The 22,578-nt window shown below is 47.2% G+C and overlaps 1 protein-coding gene across 1 annotated transcript in view; it reads left to right on the forward strand.

Moving 5' to 3' along the window:
• PODXL2 (podocalyxin like 2) overlaps positions 1–22,578 on the forward strand; it is a 43,298-nt gene that overhangs the window by 1,327 nt on the left and 19,393 nt on the right. Inside the window, exon 2 of the mRNA XM_038003465.2 lies at positions 8,720–8,998. Within this exon, the coding sequence (XP_037859393.2) occupies positions 8,720–8,998 (279 nt within the window). The remainder of the gene's footprint in view (positions 1–8,719; positions 8,999–22,578) is intronic.

Below are 22,578 nucleotides of genomic sequence, written 5' to 3' on the forward strand. Positions count from 1 at the left end.
CACATCAGAATAGCGCCTTAGTATGATGTGTGTATGTGCATGTAGGAGTGTGCACAGGACATTTCCCACTCAACCGGCCCATGAAGACACAGGCACTTTGTGTCCAGATGTGTGTGAGTGAAAGAGAAACTACTGAAGGGTGTCTGTGGGAAGGGAGGAACAGTCTTTGCTTGAGATGGGCCATGACCCTGGGGCTCCGAGTGGCAGAATTCCAGGGTAAATGGCTGGGAGAGGAAAGCAGTCCCTCACACATTCCTGTGCTGGGAAGGCTCAGTTCAGGGAGGGTACACTTTCTCCACGGTCAGTCTAGGGATGAAGAAAGGCCCTAGGTGGTGTGCACAGAAAAACATGTCCATCAGTGTTGGCTCAGACACTCACACAAACCCACCTGTATTCCTTTACGCCTTAAATCCTCTTTGGAAGAAGGCGACATTCAACAAACAAACATCAGTCGATTGATCTGCTACTTCTTTGTGTGACAGTTGTAAACCAGAACTGGCCAGCAACATCCATAAGGACCCAGGCCCAGCTGTAACTGCCCATGTGCTTATGTGACCAGCAGTGAGGACTGTGGGCAGCCTGCCTCCCTGCTCCTCTCTCCCATGCATGCTCTTCATGATGCACTTCTTAGCCCATGCTTGGAGGCCATGTGTGTGTGTCTAGCAGTGTGTCTCTTTCTTACACACCTTTGTGTGGAAGCTCTTCGGAGACCTGTCAGCATTGTTTCTCTGGTGCTTACGGAGTGGAGGTAGCGTAACTGTGCTCAGCAGTTCCTGTTGTCGCTGACACTCAAGGGTAAGGGGCTGTGTGACAGATGCTGCAGGGCACCTCCCATGTTGGTGTCTGCCAAGAGTTTAGGGAGACTGGACTTCAAAGCCCCTGCTTAGGGGAAAGATGGGGTGTAGCTAATGGTGAAAATCAGAAAGGAGGTTTGCACCAGGAGCAGACTGCAGGGACTGATTTGGAAAGGTAAGATAAAACATGAGGATGGCTGGGGTCTTATTTTTTTCACCTCTCCAAATGTCAGCCTGCTTCCTTTCCCTCTTTCTGTGTTTGTTTGGGTCGGATTTTCAGTTCTTTGAGGCTGATCCCCTAATCCTTTTCATGTGCCGTCTTTTTCTCTCTCCTCTGTTGGGTGTGATGATGTAACAGAAAATTATAGGTGCTGAGGGAAAAAGGAAATCAATCACACGCAGAGTGTAATTCTGAAATTTTAAGTCAGGTGGGGTCTCAATTAAGGTAGATTAATTATTAAGTGCAAAACTAATTATACACAGAATGGCTAGGTCTCAGCTACTATTTTGGTGTCATCTTATAGTGGGCAAATTTGAAAAGAAGTAACCTCTTGTAATTACTTAAATAATTACCCATTGCTAAGGCCTTTGAAAATATCAAGGTCTATATAAAGACAAAACAGTTATTAGAGGGAAAAATAACTTTAAGAAAATGAAACTTTTTACTGGAAAAGGAATGAAAAACCAGAAAATACCAGATTCCTTTTTCTTCAGTAGGGTTTTCAAAATCTTTGCCAATTCCTATCAGACCATTGGTAAGGGAAGACAAAGAAGGAAAGGGAGAGATGTTAGAGGAAGGTTATGGGTTCCTGGCTTGACAGCTGAGAGAACCTAGAGAGGTGGGGGCTCACTGGAGCCATGGAAATGACAGGGAAGAGGCCTGGCAAACACACCAGACCACAGTCCTGTGCACAGAGAGCTGGACTGACTAGAAAGTTTTATCCCCTAGAGTGGGGAAGGAAACAGGCTCCTCTGGGCACACTGACCTGGAGAGGGCAGAGCAGTCTTCTTGAGTTCCAAGCCACTCCGAGGAGCCAGAGTAGGGTGTAGACAGCAGCAGCCTCCCCCTGCCATGCCACAGCCTCTCCCTGCCATGCCACAGTTCAGCTCTGAGAGAGAGTGCCAAGGTTTGAGAGACAAACCCGTGTTTAATCCTTCAGTGGTTGTAGAGAGTGAATTTCAAAATTCTTAGGGAGAATCAGTTTACCCTTTTCTAACAAGGCTGAAGTAATATCTTTCCCAGCATACCTGCTGGAGGTTGGAGCATGCAGATAAAGATCTCCAGTTCATGGCCCTCTCAAAGGCAGGCTGCCCAGGTGCCCTGGGAACCTATACAGTGTATTATTTAATTGTTATAAACGTTTTCCATCAGTTGACTTTTTTCTTCCTGGAATGCATAAATGAGTTTTTCCAGATCTGTTTCTTGTATTTTGGCTCCCTGCCAGCCCTGGGGATACTGCTTTTGCAAAGCAGTCTGTTGCATCGGCTGACATCCCCTAAATAACTTAGGATTTCACTTCCCAAGAGTTGGTAATTTTCCTGAGGGCAAAGCCTGTCTCTTGTTCATCTGTCTCTTGTTGCACCCCCAGGAAGGGCCTAACACACTGTTTGGCACAGAATAGGAACTCAGGAGTGACTATATTTTTCTTTGTAATTGACAGTCTAATAGAAATTTTACCTCTAATAAGAGCACAGCCCACCTGAAACCAAAGTTCAATTGTAATTGGTATCACATCTGATTGGCAGTATTACATGATTCTGATTCACTTTTCAAAAATTAGAAAATAACTGTTAAATAAGTACAGTTTATAGATGAAAAATTTCCAAACACAGGAGCCACATGGAAATGTAAATAAAGGGATTCTTGCTGGTGAAAACATTGGGAGTCACTTTACTAATTTGGTCTTTTTCAAGAGAAGAGGTTCCTTCAATTGATTGGATTGGTTGTGGGGACCCTGGGCAGTGTTAGGAAAGGGGTATCTTCTAGTTTTCAGCTCTGGCTTCTTTCCCTGGCCCTTAAAGCGCATGAAATATTTAAGCTGTCTTACATATTATCTTCTTTCTTGTATCCTTTGGAGGAAGGAAGGTACCCAGCCCCACAAGTAATAGCTTTCCATTCTTCCTCCTGGAGCATCCGCAAGACCTTTTTGTGGGGGAGAAACCAGCTAATTTCAGCTCCTCTATTAACTAGCTGTTTGACCTTAATCCCACAAGGCCTCAGTTATTTCATTTGTAAAACAAGAAAGTTGGACTAGACTACTAATTATTTATTCATACCTTTATTGAGTCCCCAGTGTGTGTAAAAGGTTGTGCTAGGCACTGGAATTCCAGAGTGGAATTGACACAAGGGACTTCTCATTTACAGTGGAGGCTCTGTGAAGGTCGTTACAATTTGGTGAGAAAAGTGGAGTGAGAGTAGTTTGTTGAGAAGGCTGTGATAGAGAGGAGTGGTGCCTCATCCAGACTTGGAGTGGCCACAAAAAGCTTCTTGGAAGCTGAGACTGGAGGCAGGAGTGAGAATTAGCAGGTGGGTGGTGGGACAGGACAGAGATAGGGAGATATGGATGTTCAAGCAGAAGAGCATGTGCAAAGACCCAGAAGGCAAAAGAGACGGCTGTGTTCTGGAAATTGCAGGTAGTCAGTTTGTCTGAAGCATAGAGTATGATTGGGGAAGCTGGGGACAGAGAGGGGAGAGGAGGTAATGGTCAGTTTATGAGAGCCTTCTCTGCCTTTTCAAAGGATCTGACCTATATGATAGAATGATAGGACCAGATTTGCATTTTAAAAAGACCTCTTGGCCGGGTGTGGTGGCTCACGCCTGTAATCCCAGCATTCAGGGAGGCCAAGGTGGGCGGATTACTTGACATCAGGAGTTTGAGACCAGCCTGGCCAACATGGTGACACCCCATCTCTACTAAAAATACAAAATTAGCCAGGCGTGGTGGCACATGCCTGTAATCCCAGCTACTCCGGAGGCTGAGACAGGAGAATCGCTTGAACTCGGGAGGTGAAGGTTGCAGTGAGCTGAGATCGCGCCATTGCACTCCAGCCTGGGCAACAAGAGAGAAACTCCATCTCAAAAAAAAAAAAAAAAAAAAAAAGTTGACCAGGCGCAGTGACTCACACCGGTAATCCCAGCACTTTGGGAGGCCAAGGTGGACAGATCACCTGAGGTCAGGAGTTCGAGACCAGCCTGGCCAACATGGTGAAACTAAGTCTCTACTAAAAATACACACAAAAAAATAAGCTGGGTGTGGTGGCAGGCGCCTATAATCCCAGCTACTCAGGAGGCTGAGGCAGGAGAATCACTTGAACCCGAGAGGCGGAGGTTGCACTGAGCCAAGAATGCGCCATTGTGCTCCAGCCTGGGCAACAAGAGTGAAACTCAAAAATAAATAAAAACGAAAAAATAAAATCAATAAAAAGACCTCTCTGAGCGTTGTCACTCAAAGTGTGATCCAGGGACCAGCAGTATCACTCACACCTACTGTGTCAGCAGACTCGGGTGACTCACACACATTTCAGTCTGAGCAGTGCTGATTAGAGGGCAGTGTGCGGGACAGATGGGTGCAGGGGGAAATGCTAGGGGTTTGTAAAAGAGCTCTCTTTTTCTTCCAGCGGTGAAGCACTATGAGGACTGTAATTCTAATGGAGGCGTCTCTCATGTCTACACACTTATGTTTCTATATCTTCCCTGCTATTTTCTTTATTGTGAAGTGTGGGGCATTTCAGCCGTGTGCCCCCCTGAGTGGCATGGTTGTCTACCCTAGAGAATGGGAAACTGAACACATGTTCCTGAGCTCCCGGTGCTGTTATTTCCTCCAGCCTCCTTTCTCCTTCACAGTGTACTGAGCACAGTCGGTACAGTGCCATGAGCAGCTCTGTTAGTAGCTAACTTTGAGATCTCTCTCCCTGCCCTACTAACCCTGTGGCTCAAACAGAGTTATATGGTCACTGTTACACTATTGCATAATGATTTGTTTTCTTGCTGGTCTCTGTAGTAGAAACTGACCCTTCTGGGGGCAGGGACTATATCTTTCTTATTTCTGTACCAACATAGCCTTGGATCATGCCTAGTCCAAAAAAGCATTTAATAAAGGCTTTCCGGTTGAAGAATGAATGAATGGATAAATGAATGAATGGAATTTAACCATTTAAACACTACTCTGATCCAAAAGGAGAACTCGATTTATAATTTTTCTTAATGTATCAGTTGGCTATTTCTGTGTAATAAATCACCCCAAAATTTAGTGGTTTCAGATTCTCAATTCTCAAGATCTGATCCCTGGACCAGAAGCATCACCTGGGAACTTGCTAGAAATGCAAATTGTTGGGCCCCATCACAGACCAACTGGATTCGGAACTCTAGGGTGGGCTTAACAGTCTCTGTTTTAACAAGCCCTCATGGTGATTCCATGCTGGTTCGTTTGAAAGCTTTGGATTTAAACAGTAGCCATTTATTTAGCTCATGATTCTGTAGTTTGGCAATTTAGGCTGCAATCAGCTGGGTGGTTCTGGTCTCAGCTGAACTCCTTCAAGTTTGTCGTCAACTGATTATCACCTTTGCCGGTCTTGTCTGGCTCTCTCACTTTGGAACTTCAGCTAGGACACTGAGCTGACCTGGCTGTCTTCTGCATGGGCTCCCGTTTTCCTGAAGGATAGCCTTGAGCAAAATCCTGAGAGAATGGAAGCATTCAAGGTATCTTGAGGCCTAGCCTTGGAAATAGCATATCATCTTTTCTCCTGTGTTTTCTTGTGTAGTAACTCACAAAGGTAGCTCAGATTCAAGGAGTGGAGAATTAGATTTCATCTCTTGATGGGAGGAACTACAAAGTCTCATTGCAAAGATGTGTGTTATTGTAGGTTATTAATTGGGGCATCATTGGATAACCCCTCTCAGGAAGAACCTTAAGAAGGTGCTGTTTTGTGGTAGGACTTGGCACACTCTCTCTTTCCCATCTATCTAGTAGAGGATAGATACTGCTTTCTTCTGTAATATTTGGGCTAGGAAAAAATCCAAGAGTAGCTTAGGGTCCCCCTATGATGGAAAGGGGAAATCAGAGTGGAAGAGGTCATGGGAAAGTCTGGGCTAGAGGGAATCCAATATTCTTAATTCATCCTCTCCCAGGAACAAAGGGGAACTTCAGGGGGAGTGGACCCAAAATTGATTGTCTTGGCTTTCTCTGGCTTTTAAATGCCTTTGGCTCAAAGAAACCACAAAATATGAGATGGTTGTTTCTCTGTTTGAGTCAGGGATTCAGACTCAGGCTCCGGGAACATGGCTTCAGCTTCATGGAGCCGGGGCCTGCCTGGAAGCAGAATCTTTGACCATGGACGTGGTGCCGAGGCGAACAGAAGACATTCTGGATGGGGTGTGATGGCTTCTTGGTTTGGACTTGGCAGAAGGCATTCTCCTGTGAGCAGTCCTCAGGAGCATTGGCAACACAGCAGTGCCATTGGCTCCCACCTGCCCAGGGTCACAGCATGCCCGCCCTTTAGTTATTTTTTTATTTTTATTTTTATTTTTTTGACAGAGTCTTGCTCTGTCGCCCAGGCTGGAGTGCAATGGCACCATCTTGGTTCACTGCAACCTGCGCCTTCGGGGTTCAAGCGATTCTCTTGCCTTAGCCTCCTGAGTAGCTGGAGACTATATGCGTGTGCCACTACGCCCAGCTAGTTTTTGTGTTTTAGAAGAGATGGGTTTTGCCATATTGGCCAGGCTTGTCTCAACCTCCTGACTTCAAGTGATCCTCCCACCTCAGCCTCCCAAACTGCTGGGATTTATAGGTGTGAACCACTGTACCCAGCCCCACCCTCTAGTTATGATGGTACTTTCTAAAGCTCAGAGTTGGACGTGTGAATTATTTTATTGAGAGACAGAGCTTCACGGGATCTTAAAGGCTGGCACAGATGTTACTAGCCCTGGTCAGATGCTAAGGCTCTGATGCCTCCTTAGCCCCACCGTTGGCTTTGAGGCCACATAGAATCACTCTGATCTTCTTATTCACATCAACCCTTTGTTTTAATGTATTTCAAGATACCATGGTGTCTTTTAAAATTTTTTTTCCCCAGGCCATGAACTTCACAGGTCTCTGTTTTTTATAAAGGATAATAACACAATATTTGTAGAATACTTTGGTTTGTGAAGCTCTTTGTAGAGCAGCTTTCACACGTGGCTCAGGAATTACCTCATTTGGTGCCCCTCACACTGGAGGCATGGTAGGAAGTGCTGTCCTTATTACACAGAAGAGTAGAGCAAGGCTGGTGGTGATGAAGTTGCTCAGCCAGAGAAGCCAGAGTGTAACCTATTTCCTGGTACCAGCCTTTCTCTCCTGTTATAGAACATCTTCCTGTCTCTGACCTCAGGGCCTGTCTATCTTCCCCTGGAGTCTCTACTCCCTATCCGCCATCCACACAACCCAGAATACACCCCTATGGCTGGATGTGGCGTTCTTGGCTGTGAGTTGTCTGGCTGGTGCACGGTGTGCACAGACTCCCTCATACCCAGACTCACAGGACAGTCTGAAACGCTCATTTTTTTCAGTGGCCAGTCACAGTATTGGCACATGTCAAGCTTAGGGCCTGCTCAGCAAAGCACATGGCACCAATAATATTAGCCCTATTTTTATTATAAACATCACTAAAAATTGCCATGCACTACAGTCAACTCAGGTCACAGTAGGCATCTGGTGTAGAGCAAGAGGAAGACTGTGAAATTCCCTATTCCCTAGATCCTTAAATGTTAGTCTTAGAAAATAATTCAGAGGTCATTTCATTTAGCTTCCTTGCCTTTCTGGTGAGGAGACTGAGACCCAGAGGTCTTGAGCAGCTTTCCAGGAGCCTCACAGCAAGTTAGTAATTTGTGTGGTTAGGTCATTAAGTTAGAGGTTAAGTTGTGAAACTGGCAAATAGGGCTATATTCCTGTCCTTAAAGAATGAGAGTGAAAGAAGAGGAAGAAGGCCTCCTTTAATTTGTTTTCCTGTCCATTTATTTGCTTGTTTTGGTAAATTAGGAGAGAGAATCCAAGATTCTAAACAAATACGTCAAATTACCAGCACTGGGTTGGGTTTGAACTGTGTGACCTCGTGGTTTTTTAAAAGACTACGTTTGGAGGCTGGGCTCAGTGGCGCATGCCTGTAATGCCAGCACTTTGGGAGGCTGAGGAGGGCAGATCACTTGAGGTCAGGAGTTCAAAACCAGCCTGACCAACATGGCGAAACCCTGTCTGTACTAAAAATACAAAAATTAGCTGGGCGTGGTGGTGGGCACCTGTAATCCCAGCTGCTCGGGGGGCTGAGGCAGGAGAATCACTTGAACCTGGGAGGCGGAGATTGCAGTGAGCCGAGATTGTACCACTGTACTCCAGCCTGGGCAACAGAGCAAGAGTCCATCTCAAAAAAAATCAAAAATAAAAAAACTAAAGACTATATTCAGGATACTGTATTGCTGAAATACAAATCATATTCTTAATTCAGTTTTGGAGAAATTTCAGCCAAGGATGGAAGCCTGGGGAACACCATGTTCATCCAGTCATACAGCTAGGTCCTTAAAAGCATGGGCCCTGTCTTCACTTCTGTTTGTAGCCCCAAACATGCAGCACAATTGCCAGCAGAGAGGGGGTACTCAGGAGGCGCTTTCTGAGTGAGCACATGCGCAGTGAAACGCTGACTCAGTGATTCCTCTCTCTCCCCTGCCTGTCTCCATCTGTCTCCCCTTGCCTCTGCCATAGGGAAGTCTAAGCAATTTGGCCTTTTTGAAATGAAAACAGCGTCTCGGAATCCCCGCAAAGCCTCTGGGTGTTCAGGAGTGTCCAGTGAAGTCCCCCCCTCCCCAGGACCTTTGTCATTTGAGACATGCTCTAACCTGGCACCAGTCTTTGTCTTCTCTTGCCTCCCCTGACTGTCTGGCTTTTATGTCTGCACAGGAGCGTTCCTGGGTGCCTGTGCGGCTGGGTCTGATGAGCCTGGCCCAGAGGGCCTCACCTCCACCTCCCTGCTAGACCTCCTGCTGCCCACTGGCTTGGAGCCACTGGACTCAGAGGAGCCTAGTGAGACTATGGGCCTGGGAGCTGGGCTGGGAGCCCCTGGCTCAGGCTTCCCCAGCGAAGAGAGTGAAGAGTCTCGGATTCTGCAGCCACCACAGTACTTCTGGGAAGAGGAGGAAGAGCTGAATGACTCAAGTCTGGACCTGGGACCCACTGCAGGTAGCTCTTCTTACCGACAGAGCATGTGTTGAGTGCCAGCCAAGTGTCTAGGCAAAACACCAGGTGACCATTTCCTTGCCAGAACCATCTCTTCTCTCTCCCTACAGTTTTTACCATGCTGCTGCTGTTTACCTGCACATCAGAGCTAAGGCTGTGGGACCCTGAGTGTCTCACAGGCCCAGGAGGCCCTTTCTCTTTAATATTAACCACTGTTTAGGGAGCCTTTATTCTGTGCTCATTTAATTCAATCCGATGCTTATAACCTGAGCGATAAGTAATATGATCCCCTCTTGTAGACAAGAAAACACTGAGACTGAGAGGTTAAAAGCTGTCCTGAGGTCAAACAGCGGCTCAGATGCTCAGTCATGATTCAGACCTATGGCTTTCCAAGCCCTGGGGCTCATTGTTTTGTTTTTCCCTACTGCTCTATGCTGTCTCTGTTGAAGATTGCCACGAGGTCAGCTGATCCGTGTTTCCTTGAGTCTATCCGACCAGCAGTTGAGGCATTCTAACTGCCCTTCCCTCAGTCATGCACCAGAGCTGGTGTTTGGGTTTACAGAGCCCAGCTGGTGAACATTTGGGTCCTGAAGCAAGCCTGAGGCCTAGGGCTCCGAGCTGAATGCCCGCCGCCGTAAGCTGACGCTGATGCAGATGTGCAGGAGCTTGCAGGCAGCGCTGCCAGCCATAGCCGCTCCACCAATGTCCTGGGCCAGCAGGGGCCCATCTCTCAGCAGGGACTGAGGAATTGGTGTGATTGTGTGTGCACATGGGGCAAGGTGTTACAGAACTTAACCTTAATGTTTCTTTTTAAATTAGATAATGTTTATTGGATATACTTTTTCTAATTATGAAAGAACACATGAACATTGTAGAAAATCTAAAACGCACAAAAATAATACAAAGAAGAAAATAAGGCTGGGTGTGGTGGCTCTCATCTGTAATCCCAGCACTTTGGGAGACTGAGGTGGGTGGATCACTTGGGGTCAGGAGTTTGAGATGAGCCTGGCCAACATGGTGAAATCCCGTCTCTACTAAAAACACAAAAATTAGCTGGGCATGGTGGCAGACACCTGTAATCCCATCTACTCAGGAGGCAGAGGCAGGAGAATTGCTTGAACCCGGGAGGTGGAGGTTGCAGTGAGCTGAGATCGCACCACTGCACTCCAGCCTGGGCGACAAGAACAAAAATCTGTCTCAAAAAAAAAAAGAAGAAAATAAAAACCATCCATAACCTGATAATTAAAAGATAATTACCATTAGTAGTTTGGGGATACATCGTTCACTTTTATATTCAAAATAGGATTCGCAAGAACATTTTGTTTTCACTCAATATATTTCATAAGTATATTTCTGCATTGTTAAATATCCATTTGTAACTTGATTTTTAAACATGTTATTATTTATTTATTTTACTTTTTTTGAGATGGAGTCTCGCTCTGTCACCCAGGCTGGAGTGCAGTGGCATGACCTTGACTCACTGCAACCTTCATCTCCTGAGTTCAAGTGATTCTCCTGCCTCAGCCTCCCGAGTAGCTGGGATTACAGGCATACACCACCATACCCAGCTAATTTTTGTATTTTTAGTAAAGACAGGGTTTCACCATGTTGGCCAGACTGGTCTCTAACTCCTGACCTCAAGTGATCTGCCCACCTTAGCCTCCCAAAGTGCTGGGATTACAGGTGCGAGCCACCTCTCCCGGCCAACATGTTATTATTTATTTATTTATATTTAGAGTTGAGGTTTTGCTCCATTGTTCAGGTGCGATCATAGCTCACTGTAACCTGGAACTCCTGGGCTCAAGCGATCCTCCCACCTCAGCCTCATAGGTAGCAGGGACCAAAAACGTGCCACCACGCCTGACTAATTTTTTCATTTTTTTGTAGTGATGGGGTCTTGCTATGTTGCCCAGGCTGGTCTTGAACTCCTGGGCTCAAGTGATCCTCCTCCCTTGGCCTCCCAAAGTGCTCAGATTATAGCTGTGGGCCACTTTGCCCGGCTTGTAACCTGATTTTTTTTTTTTTTTCTTGAGACAGAGTTTTGCTCTTGTTGCCCAGGCTGGAGTGCAATGGTGCCATCTTGGCTCACTGCAAACTCTGCCTCCTGAATTCAAGTGATTGTCCTGCCTCAGCCTCCTGAGTAGCTGGGATTATAGGCATGTGCCACCATGCCTGAATAATTTTGTATCTTTTTTAGTAGAGACAGGGTTTCTCCATGTTGGTCAGTCTAATCTCGAACTCCCGACCTCAGGTGATTTGCCTGCCTCAGCTTCCCAAACTGCTGGGATTACAGGCGTGAGCCACTGTGCCCAGCCCTGATTTTTAACAACTACATAATATTTCATCATGTGGGTCATCAAATTTATTAAACTGGTTCCCTACTGTTGAATACTTAGGTTGTCTTCAGTTTTAATGCTGCGTCAAATATCCTTATACATTTTCACACCTTCCTGGTTGTTTCCTTAGGATTAATTTCTGGAATAAAATTGGTAAGTCAAAATATGTATCAGGGCTGGGCATGGTGGCTCATGCCTGTAATCCCAGCACTTTGGGAGTTTGAGGTGGGCAGATCATGAGGTCCGGAGTTTGAGACCAGCCTGGCCAACATGGTGTAACCCCGTCTCTACTAAAAATACAAAAATTAGCCAGGTGTGGTGGTGGACACCTGTAATCCTAGCTACTTAGGAGGCTGAGGCAGGAGGATTGCTTGAACCTGGGAGGCGGAGGTTGCAGTGAGCTGAGATTGCACCACTGCACTCCAGCCTACGGGACAGAGCAAGACTCCATCTCAGAAAAAAAAAAAAAAGATGTATCAGTCAGCATCCCACACAGAAACAGAAGACACAATCAAATTAAGACAATCTAAGGAGAATTTGTTTATAAAGCAGCAGATTTATGAAGGTATGGACTGGATATGGGTGAACCACCAAAGGATCTGTGGCTAGCAGCAGCTGAGCGCTTACCATCTCTAGGCACAGGGAGACCAGGGAAGGGATGAAGATGGGAGCCTGCAGGGAAAGTGGTATAAAGAGGTGGCCAGATACAGGAGGAGACCGAGAGAATGAACACCACATCCCCCACCAAATGTTCTCTCTTTCCCTTGTCAATTTGATAGGAAAAATTATAATGGCCTTTGATTCTAGTAAATTTTAACTCATATATGTACAAAATATATATGTACATTCATTATATATAGAAAAAAATAGTGACCACTTATCACTCTTCTTTTTTATTTGAAGCACAGTGTAGTTAAGAGAACAGGCCTTGGAGTCAGGAAGGCTCCAGTGCTGTCATTTAACAGTGACACAATTTTTTGTGAGTAACTTACCCTAAGCCTCAGTTTCCCATCTAGGAATTGGAGATAATCGTATACCCACCTCACAGGGTTGTGGGGTTCACACACCATCATATATTTCGAGCACTTAACTCAGTGCTTGGCACATTGTTAAGTGCTCTGTGAGTATTAGCTATTATTATTACTTTTCTATTTTTTTCTATTGAGTCTTTAATTTTTTCTTATCCCTGTACAAATCTGAAAAAGGATACTAACTTTCCTCTGACATACATAGAAAACATTTTTCCAGTTTGTCAGCTGCTTTTATTTTGATTATAATTTTTGGCGTAAAGAAATTAAATATTTTATGAGCTTAAAATTACTTTTTTTTTTCTTTGAGATGGAGTTTCACTCTAGTCACCCCGGCTGGAGTGCAATGGTGTGATCTTAGCTCACTGCAACCTCTGCCTCCCAAATTCAAGCAATTCTCCTACCTCAGCTTCCCAAGTAGCTGGGATTATAGGCACATGCCACCACACCCAGCAAATTTTGTATTTTTAGTAGAGATGGGGTTTCACCATGTTGGCCAGGCTGGTTTCAAACTCCCGACCTCAAGTAATCCACCCACCTCAGCCTCCCAAAGTGTTGGAATTACAGGTGTGAGCCACTGCACCCAGCAAAATTACTTCTTTTAAAATGTTTTTATGTGTTTTTCTTTTCTTTATGATTAGAAAATACTTTCTGCCCTTGAGATGCATGCACCTTTCTTCCTTTTATTCTTTTTTTAACGTAAATTCTTTTTTAAAAATTGTTTTTATTTTTTGGACACAGGGTCTCGCTCTTACCTCAGGCTGGAGTGCAGCAGCACAATCTTAGCTCACTGCAGCCTTGACCTCCTGAGCTCAATCGATCCTCCTGTTTCAGCCTCCCAAGTAGTTGGGACTACTGGTGTACCCCACCATGCCTGGTTAATTTTTCTGTGTTTTGGTAGAGATGGGGTTTTGCCATATTGCCCAGGCTGGTCTTGAACGCCTGGGCTCAAGCGATCCACCTGCCTCAGGCTCCCAAAGTGCTGGGATTACAGGTGTGAGCCACCACGCCCGGCCCCTTCTATTCTTTAGCTTAATTTTTTACATTTAAGTCCAATCTAGCTGTAATTTATTTTTGTGTATGGTGCAAGATAAGGATCTAATTTTATTTTCTCCATACAGATCATCTGTTGTCATGGCAGCATCCATTGATAAATCTGTCCTCTTATCATTTTAAATAAATGGTATTTTGTTGCTGTTGTTGTTTTGAGACAGAGTCTCACTCTTGCCCAGGCTGGAGTGCAGTGGTGTGATCTCCGCTTACTGCAATCTCTGCCTCTGAGGTTCAAGTGATCCTCCTGCCTCAGACTCCCTGGTAACTGGGATTACAGGCGTGCCACCACACCCAGCTAATTTTTGTAATTTTAGTAGAGATGGTTTTTACCGTGTTGCCCAGGCTGACTGAACTCCTGACCTCAAGTGATCCACCCACCTCAGCCTCCCAAAGTATTGTGATTACAGGTGTGAGCCACTGTGCCTGGCCAAGAAATGATTTAAAAGAAACTTTTACATTGTACCAGACAATTCTTGGGTCTTTGTCTGGCCTTTTCCTTTTGTTGAGACTGTTGAGCGTCAAGTGTGGGATAAGCAGTCACACAGAGAGCCTTGGCCTCAGGACCACAGTGGAGAGCCCTGAAGCCTTGATGAGCTCAATTTGTTGTCCTCCCCCCTCCCCAGAGGATTCGTTTCCCTTTCTTTTTCTTTCAGTTCATGTCTCTTCCTCCCCCATTGGCTTCCCTAGGTCTCATAAGAAAAAAAATAGCTCTCATTCATTCAATATGAGCCATGCATAGGCCTTTGCCTCCATCGTCTCTAGTCCTCACCGCAGCTGCACATGGCATGGCTGTGAGGTGGGGATACCAGTCACCCTACTCAGGATGGGCAGGAGGCTAGGGAGGTACAGGGAGGAGGGCAGGAGGCAGAGGAGGTGCAGAGGGGGAGGGTGGGAGGCCGGGGAAGGGAAGGGAGAAGGGTGAGAGGCCAAGGAGTGGCAGGGAGGAGAGCTGCTTCAGTCCTGTTCCTCATTGCTCTTCTCCAGACTTGTCCACTTGACCACAGCCCTTACGTTTCCTCAGGTCAGTCTCTTCTCCATACCACCTGACCATGATCTTGTGAAAAAACTAGAGTTGCCCATCTTCTTCTCAAACAGACTAGCGAAGAAACCCCTTCTCAAACCCCAGTGCTCACAGGTTAAAGGCTAAACTTAGCATGGCAGAAACTACTCTTGACATTCCGGCCCCGGCCTTCCCCAGCCTCTTCTCCTTCCCTGCTCCAGCATGCATCTGATTAGCTCATCATCAGCTTGTTCTCTTCCTTGCTTGGCAGAGTTGAACTGAGGTATGGGGAAGTGGGGTGCTTTGCCCAAGGGCACATAGTATGGATGTAATGGAGCTGGATCTAGAGTCAGTGTCTTCTCACTGACAACAGCCTGGCCTATTCCCTAAGCCTATGATGCACTTCTTCCTCTTGTCCCATCTGCTTGGGAAGCTCTTCTCCATCCCGATGTCCTAGTGGAGGTGTATTTGACCTTCAGCACCTAGCTCAAGAGGGCTAGCTTCAAGAGGCTTTTGCCAGCTCTCCCCAGTGATCAGGACCACTGCACGTGGTCATGCTGGTGGTACCCTGTCCAGGGCTCCTGACCGAGCATGGGAGTTGGAGCTGAAGTCCAGCATACGCCCTGCCCATCAGGCCATGGGCTGGGTGGGAGGAGCACCTTTTTCTAATTCATCTGCCCAGAGGGGACATCTCCATGTACTGGCAGTGGCCCTGAAATCAGGCTAGTCACTCACTCCTGCTTCTGTTTTCTCACAGCACCTTGATGGCACGTGATTAGGACATGACAGAGGAAAGAAAGTGGCTAAGGTGGCAGGCTGACAGCAAATAGGCTGGTCTAGGAGGCAGCCCAGGGGACAGTGGCGTGCCCCACCCCACTATTCTCTTCTGCTCTTGTACCCCAGAGTCACAGGCTTCTGTCTAGGGGTTCTTGGGGAGAAGGAGGTGGATCACCTCTTGGGGGTTGGAGGAACACAAAGGAACCTTGAGAGGCCTGCCTGGGTCAGGAGTCCTACAGAGTCCAGAGTGACTGTACCAAGTGCTATCCTAACATGGCTATTAGGGACATTGAACTGCATGTAGCAGTAGCAGGGACTGTTGAAAACTATGCTGCAAACAGGTCAATCTCAGATCAAGTACCCTTTTAATAATTGTGACATCAGTTCATGTATTCAACACTAGGTATGTGCCTAGCACTATGTTAGGGGTTGTGGGTTCTTATTTAACCTCCACTGAAAAATGTTTAAGTATATATTCTTACTTCCATTTAGCTGATAAGCAAACCTGAGGCTTAGGGAGTTTGAATTTACAGCCCAGCAAGTCAATGTAACAATCAGGATTCAAACCCAAGTTGTTACACTCCAAAGCCTCTCTGCTCTGTCATGTCACCTCTCAGCACAGTGATTTTACTAGAGACTAGCACTAATGTCATATTCTGTATGGTACTTATCACCATTTTTCCATAGAATTTTTTTGTTTTTGAGACAAAGTCTCACTCTATTGCCCAAGCTGGAGTGCAATGGCGTGATCTTGGCTCACTGCAACCTCCGCCTCCCAGGTTCAAGTGATTCTCCTGCCTCAGCCTTCCGAGTAGCTGGGATTACAGGGGTGCGCCACTATGCCCAGCTAATTTTTGTATTTTTAGTGGAGACAGAGTTTCACCGTGTTGGCCAGGCTGGTCTCGAACTCCTGACCTCGTGATCTGCCCGTCTTGGCCACCCAAAGTGCTGGGATTGCAGGCGTGAGCCACTGTGCCTGGCTCCATAGAATTTTGAGTTAGCTCATTTGAACTTCACAACCACTCTGTGAGCTCAGCCAGGTGGCAGTTATTCTCTTTGCTTGACAGATGGTGAGCCGGGCCAAGGGAGGTTCAGACCTTTGCCCAAGGCCACACAGCTTGTGTGTGACAGAGCCGAATCTGGAGTTAGTGTCCCTGAGCGCTGATGCCCTGGGCCTAGCTTCTTGCCAAGGGACCACATTGATGGCACATGTGAGACAGGAAACCAGTCCATTCTGTCACTAGGACTTTGTCATACATCCCATTTCTAGTGTGTTGGGCTTCAGGTAGAGCTGATGCCTTCCTTCTCCATCTGTAGTAATGGTCCCCAGGCCCAGTGGGAAAAACAGCTGGTGGAGTTTCTGCTTGGTGGATAATGAACAGTGTGACCTTGAGTGGGTTGCTTTTCTAATGTTGGCTTCAGTCTCTTCATCTGCAAAATGAGACCTGGGAATAATAGATTGAAATGATTCCAGCTTGAAAATATTATGATTCTATGACATTTCAAGTGAAAAGAGCGACCTCAACAAAGCAGGGAAAAAGACATGGAATGCGAATTGCTGCTCCACCAGCTAGCATCAAGCGAAGTTACAGCCTGATCAGTTAATTCTTGCACAATTATTAATGATTAGGAGCAGTCTGTCAGGTTACCTACTCATTCGAGACTGTCCCCACTGTCCCCTCCAGCCCTTTCATTTTCTAAGCTCCTTAAGGAAATTGTCTTGCATGCAGTTTTAATTTTCCTAGTGAGTGAGCAAATTAAAGTGTTCTGCAAGAAACACTTTAATCTTTGGGGTTGGCAAGTCCTAGATACCCCACTCAGATGGGCTCACAGGCCTGTGTGATAAAAGGGGACTTTACTGGCTGAAGAACGGGGGACCAGGAATGGGCTTCCTGCTCCAGCACTCAGCGTGCCGCCCTCCACGTACTGGAGCCTGCCCTGCCCCATCAGTCGTGCTCGGCTTTCCCTTGCTGGCTTCGTTCTCAGGCAGGCTGGTCCTGGGTGCTGGCTTGGAGAGCCCCAGTAGCTGCACACTGTCGTCCTATCACTCAGCACCCTGCAGAAAGGGAGATCTGCCTTCCCATCACTTCAGGAACAGTCTCTGGATGATCTCGCTGAGTCCCGAGCTTGGGGATGGAATTTGACTATCCGCGCCCATGTTGAGCTGTCCCTGAAGCCAGGGGACATTCCAAACCAAAAAGAGAGGAGGAGTGTCCCCCAGAGTAGAATTGAGGTGCTATTAACAGAAAGAGGGCATGAGACAACAGTACTGCACTTGAGTAGGGAACACTCATAAAGTGCCTATATGTCATTTTCACTTGGATTTCTTTTTTTTTTTTTGAGATGGAGTCTTGCTCTGTCGCCCAGGCTGGAGTGCAGTGGCGCAATCTCGGCTCACTGCAAGCTCCGCCTCCCGGGTTCACGCCATTCTCCTGCCTCAGCCTCCTGAGTAGCTGGGACTACAGGTGCCCGCCACCACGCCCGGCTAATTTTTGTATTTTTTAGTAGAGAGGGGGTTTCACCGTGTTAACCAGGATGGTCTCGATCTCCTGACCTCGTGATCTGCCCGCCTCGGCCTCCCAAAGTGCTGGGATTACAGGCGTGAGCCACCGCGCGCGGCCCACTTGGATTTTTTTTTAACCTCACAGCAACCTGATGAAATCTGTAAAAGCAGGCATGATTATATCACTGTTTTACAGCTAGAGAAGCTGGCTTAGAGAGATTTAAAAGTGGCTCTAAATGACACAGTGGCAGAACTAAATCTCAAATCTGAGTTCTACTTGAAGACCTGCTGCTCCCCTCAATACGAAGTCCTTCATTAGGCTACTTTAATTATCATTGCTGTAATCAATTTTGGAGAAAGCAGACCAACAGAGCAGCTGTCTGCTGGGACCTGGAAGTGGTTCCTGTACAGCGAAGCCTTGTCATGATTGTGTCTGCTGTAGAATGATTTGACCTTCTGGGTCATTGCCCACACATCAGGCGTGTCCATATCCTTAGGATGGGCTGATAGCTGTGGAGCCTGTGGACAGAGCAACAAAGAGAGCACTTTTACTTAGCCACCAAAACAAAAGCCTTGTCATTCTTGTTCTATGCTAGTAATAAATATCAACATATAAAAATTTAAAACTGCAACTAAAAGAAGAAAATAAAAATCACCTATGATCCAGCCATTCAGAGTCAGTGAATGTTAACGTTTTGGACTATCTCTTTCTGGCCCTTTTTTTTTTTTTTTTTTTGAGACAGTCTCACTCTTTGCCCAGGCTGGAGTGCAGTGGTGTGATCTCGGCTCACTGCAACCTCCGCTGCATGGGTTCAAGCGATTCTGTCTCCTGAGTGGCTGGGATTACAGTCATGTGTCCCTACGCCCAGCTAATTTTTTTTTTTTTTTGAGATGGAGTCTTGCCCTGTCGCCCAGGCTGGAGTGCACTGGTGCAGTCTTGGCTCACTGCAACCTCTGTCTCCTGGGTTCAAGCAATTCTCCTGTCTCTACCTCCTGAGAGTTGGGGCTGCAGGCATGTGCCACCGCCCCCGGCTAATTTTTGTATTTTTAGTAGAGCCGGGGTTTCACCATGTTGGCCAGGCTGGTCTTGAACTCCAAACCTCAGGAGATCCACCTGCCTCGTCTCCCAAAGTGCTGGGATTACAGGCATGAGCCATTGTGCCTAGCTCTTTCTGGACTTTTTTTTTTTCCTTTATAGGCCATATATAAAATATACTTTTACAAAAAATGGACAGTAGTGGACACTGTGGTGTACACATCTTGCTGTTTCACTTAGAAACCTCTTTCCAAGCCAGCACACACAGCTCTTCAGCCTGTTCAAGGCTGCCATGGTCTCCCAATATAAGGCAGGTCTGTCATTTCTTTGGGCAGTCCCCTGCGGTGTGGGTGCTGGACCCCAGTCTTCTGTTACATGGACTGTGCCATGATGGGGATCTATGAAGCCACATGACTGTGAGCATCCCTAATCGTCTCCTTAGGGTACCTTTCCAGAAGTGAGATTATAGGTTCAGAATATTTGTCTTTAAAGCTTCTCGTTCCTATGACTCAGTAGCCCTCCAGAAATGTGACCTGCTTTCCTTCCCATCTTGCACCCTTCCAATACTAGGCATGAATGACCTTGAATGTATACATATACTTGTCAGGTTGGTAGTCCAAAGACTTTGGCATTTTGCAGTTTACTTTATATTTCTTTGATGACTGTTGAGGTCGACTATCAAAAAGTAGTTTGAAGCCAGGGGACAATTTTCAGTGACTTGACATTAACCTAAAGGGACATTTAAGGTGATCTTTCAAGGACTCTGGCCCTTTTGCCTGTTCATTGATATTTCAGCCTGTGCTGAAGTTCATCCCTGGGGTTATGGCTGCCCTGAGAGACAGAAGAAACGTCCAGTGTGACCTTGATAAATTGGGGAAAGAAACCTATACAGAACTGCGATGAAATATAGGAGGGAAAAATGATCTATTTAGGGAACAAAGCCAGTACCATAATGAGTTTAAAAGAAAGGGGACAAATAAGGCCTGGGGGACCCAGGCCTGGTGCTTCATCAGGGTGAACTAGAGCTGCATTTGAGCCAGCACCGACCCATCACAGGGGGCGGGGGAGAGCTGACCTTACCAGCTGTGATAAATGACAGTAGTGCCACCGGAGTGGAGAAACCCCTTTACATTTTGCATCAGTTAGTCTCAAGTTAGTGAATCTTGTTCAGTTTTCAATAGTTCATTCAGCAAATATTTATTGTGTACCCCCTGTGCTGATTTTGTAACACTCTTAAAACTGTGGTGAGGCTGGGCACAGTGGCTCACGCCTATAATCCCAACACTTTGGGAGGCCAAGGTGGGTGGATCACCTGAGGTCAGGAGTTCGAGACCAGCCTGACCAATATGGTGAAACCCCGTCTCTACTAAAAATACAAAAAATAGCCAGATGTGGTTGCGGGTGCTTTAATCCCAGGTACTTGGGAGGCTAAGGCAGGAGAATCACTTGAACCCAGGAGGCGGAAGTTGCAGTGAGCTGAGATCGTGCCATTGCACTCCAGTCTGGGTGACAAACCGAGACCCTATCTCAAAACAAACAAACAAACAAACATACAAAAAAACCACTGTGGTGAATCCAGAGTTTTCACAAGGGAAGGATGAAAACAGGAAGGTTGAGAATAAAGAATAATTACAGTTGCTTAGCCCCAAGAAAAGAGGCTAGGTTTGGGGGCAACTAAGAGACTATATACATTGTTTCCTGTGAAGGCAATGCTAGCAGGTGCTGCTCACTTAACAGATGAAACAGAGATGGACTTGAGTTGTAAAGGAACCATCACAGCTGGGTTTAGGTAAATGGGGGTGTAGGGGTAAGTCAATAACACAGAAATGCCTCTCTAAAGAGACCCAGCCATATTCTTGAAGATAATTGCCGGCTCATCTTCTCTAGACTCACCGATGTCTGCCAGAGGGCTGAGGCCTCATCAGGTAGCCTCCTGTGGTCCCTTCCCATGTTAGGACCCTGACCCTAACCACGGATACACCTGCCATGAGCTGGGCTGTGTGGATGCTGAGAGGAGCAGAGAACATGGAGGGTGACAGAAGGAAAGTGTGCCTTCTGTGGGGTGGGTGTTTTGCATTCCTGATGCCACTTCATCTTTGTAACAACCAGAGGTATTAGCCTCACATCATGGAGGGGTGGGTGTGCGGCACACAGAGGCAAGTGTCCACCCAGAATTCCAGCCCGTGCCTGCAGAACCCTGAAGCTTGGCCTGGGGCTCTTAACGCCAACTACTCTTATGAGTCAAGCCCAGCTTTAAGGAGGCTGGCTGTGGCCACAAAGATGTGGGCAGACTGGGAAGAGGTCATGATTCTGCTTGTCAGCTTGCTCCTGTCTAGCATCCCAAGCCAAGCCTGGGTGCTGGACTAAATGACCAGGATGTGTCAAAAGACACTGGCTTTAACCACACAAGAGTCTAAGAGTCTTACAACTTTACAACTGTGACAAGTCTAATATCACAACTTAGAGCAAGTATCCTCCCCTCCTGTGCTCCCTCATCTGGAAAAGGCGAGAGATGGGCCCTTTGCTCTTGCAGGGCCTCTGTCTACCTGTAAAATCCCCAAGTCTGGGATTTGGAGACCCAACTGTTCTGAGGGCTCTGGGGAACATGTGGTTTCTGTGTAGAGCCACCAGGGGGGGCTGTGACTTCACAGTGCCATTCCCAGCAGTTCCAGGAGGGTCAGGAGCCCAGGAGCCTAAGGTTATGCTGCAGTCAATCCAGGAGGTGCTCCAGGGCTCTCCTGTGCAGTGAGGGGGACAGCCCCAGGTGACTTCTGAGCTGCAGCTTAGACATTCATGGCTTCCCATGCTCCGAGGCCCAGCCCAAGCCTCTCCCTGGAGGACCTGAGTCTTGGACGACCTTTCTCATCCTTCAGTGCCCCAGCTCTTCCTGACGACAGGGACAAATCCATGGAACCAGCCCTTAGACTTCCACGTGTCTCCAGTGCGTCTCCCGGGCGACTCTGCTTGCTTACACCTGTGTCCAGGTGTGGGGCTCTGGAGGTACACCTTGGTCCCAGACATGCTTTTGGGGTTTGGCTACAAACTAAAAGGGCTTCATGGAGGAACCTCTCTCCTGAGCCTAAAGTGGATGGAGTAGGAAGGTATTCCCTGGAGCGCTCAGCTGGTCAGACCCTCCCTCTGGAATCACAGAGGGTGCGGACGTCAAGGACTTGCCCTGGGTCACTGAGGGCGGGCTGGGAGGGCAGGGAGCCCTGTCGTTGTCCCCTCTCTCCTCCCTCTCCTCTTGCCTATCCCCTCTCTTTACTCTCCTCATCTCCATCTCCCTCCTTTTCCTGCTCAGCTTCACTTCTTTGTTTCTCTTCTTCCATTGTCGATTTGATCCTTTTTCACCTCCAAAGTGCCTGCTGAGGCTTCGTCTCCCCTCTCAACACAGCGAGTTCCTGGAAGCCTGATCTGTATTCCTTGGACACGTGAGTGGGAAAAGCACCTTCCTCCCTGTCTCTCAAGACTGTCTCACCTGCTTCAGGGCGGTGTGGCTCCTTCCTGCCACAGGGCTCTGCGCTCTCAGCCAGGATAGCCTGCCCTGTCCCTTGCCATGTTTCTGTTCCCCTCTTGACATCTCAAGCGTGTTCACTGCCTTGTAGTGAAAGTCAGTGTCTCAGGCCAGGTGCAGGGGCTCACTCCTGTAAGCCCAGTATTTTGGGATGCCAAGGCAGGCAGATCACGAGGTCAAGAGATCAGGACCAGCCTGACCAACATGGTGAAAGTCCGTCTCTACTAAAAATACAAAAAATTAGCTGGGCATGGTGGCGTGCGCCTGTAGTCCCAGCTACTCAGGAGGGTGAGGCAGGAGAATTGCTTGAACCCAGGAGGTGGGGGTTGCAGTGAG

Source organism: Chlorocebus sabaeus, chromosome 22, assembly GCF_047675955.1.
Source record: "Chlorocebus sabaeus isolate Y175 chromosome 22, mChlSab1.0.hap1, whole genome shotgun sequence".
In the NCBI taxonomy this organism is placed as follows: Eukaryota; Metazoa; Chordata; class Mammalia; order Primates; family Cercopithecidae; genus Chlorocebus; species Chlorocebus sabaeus.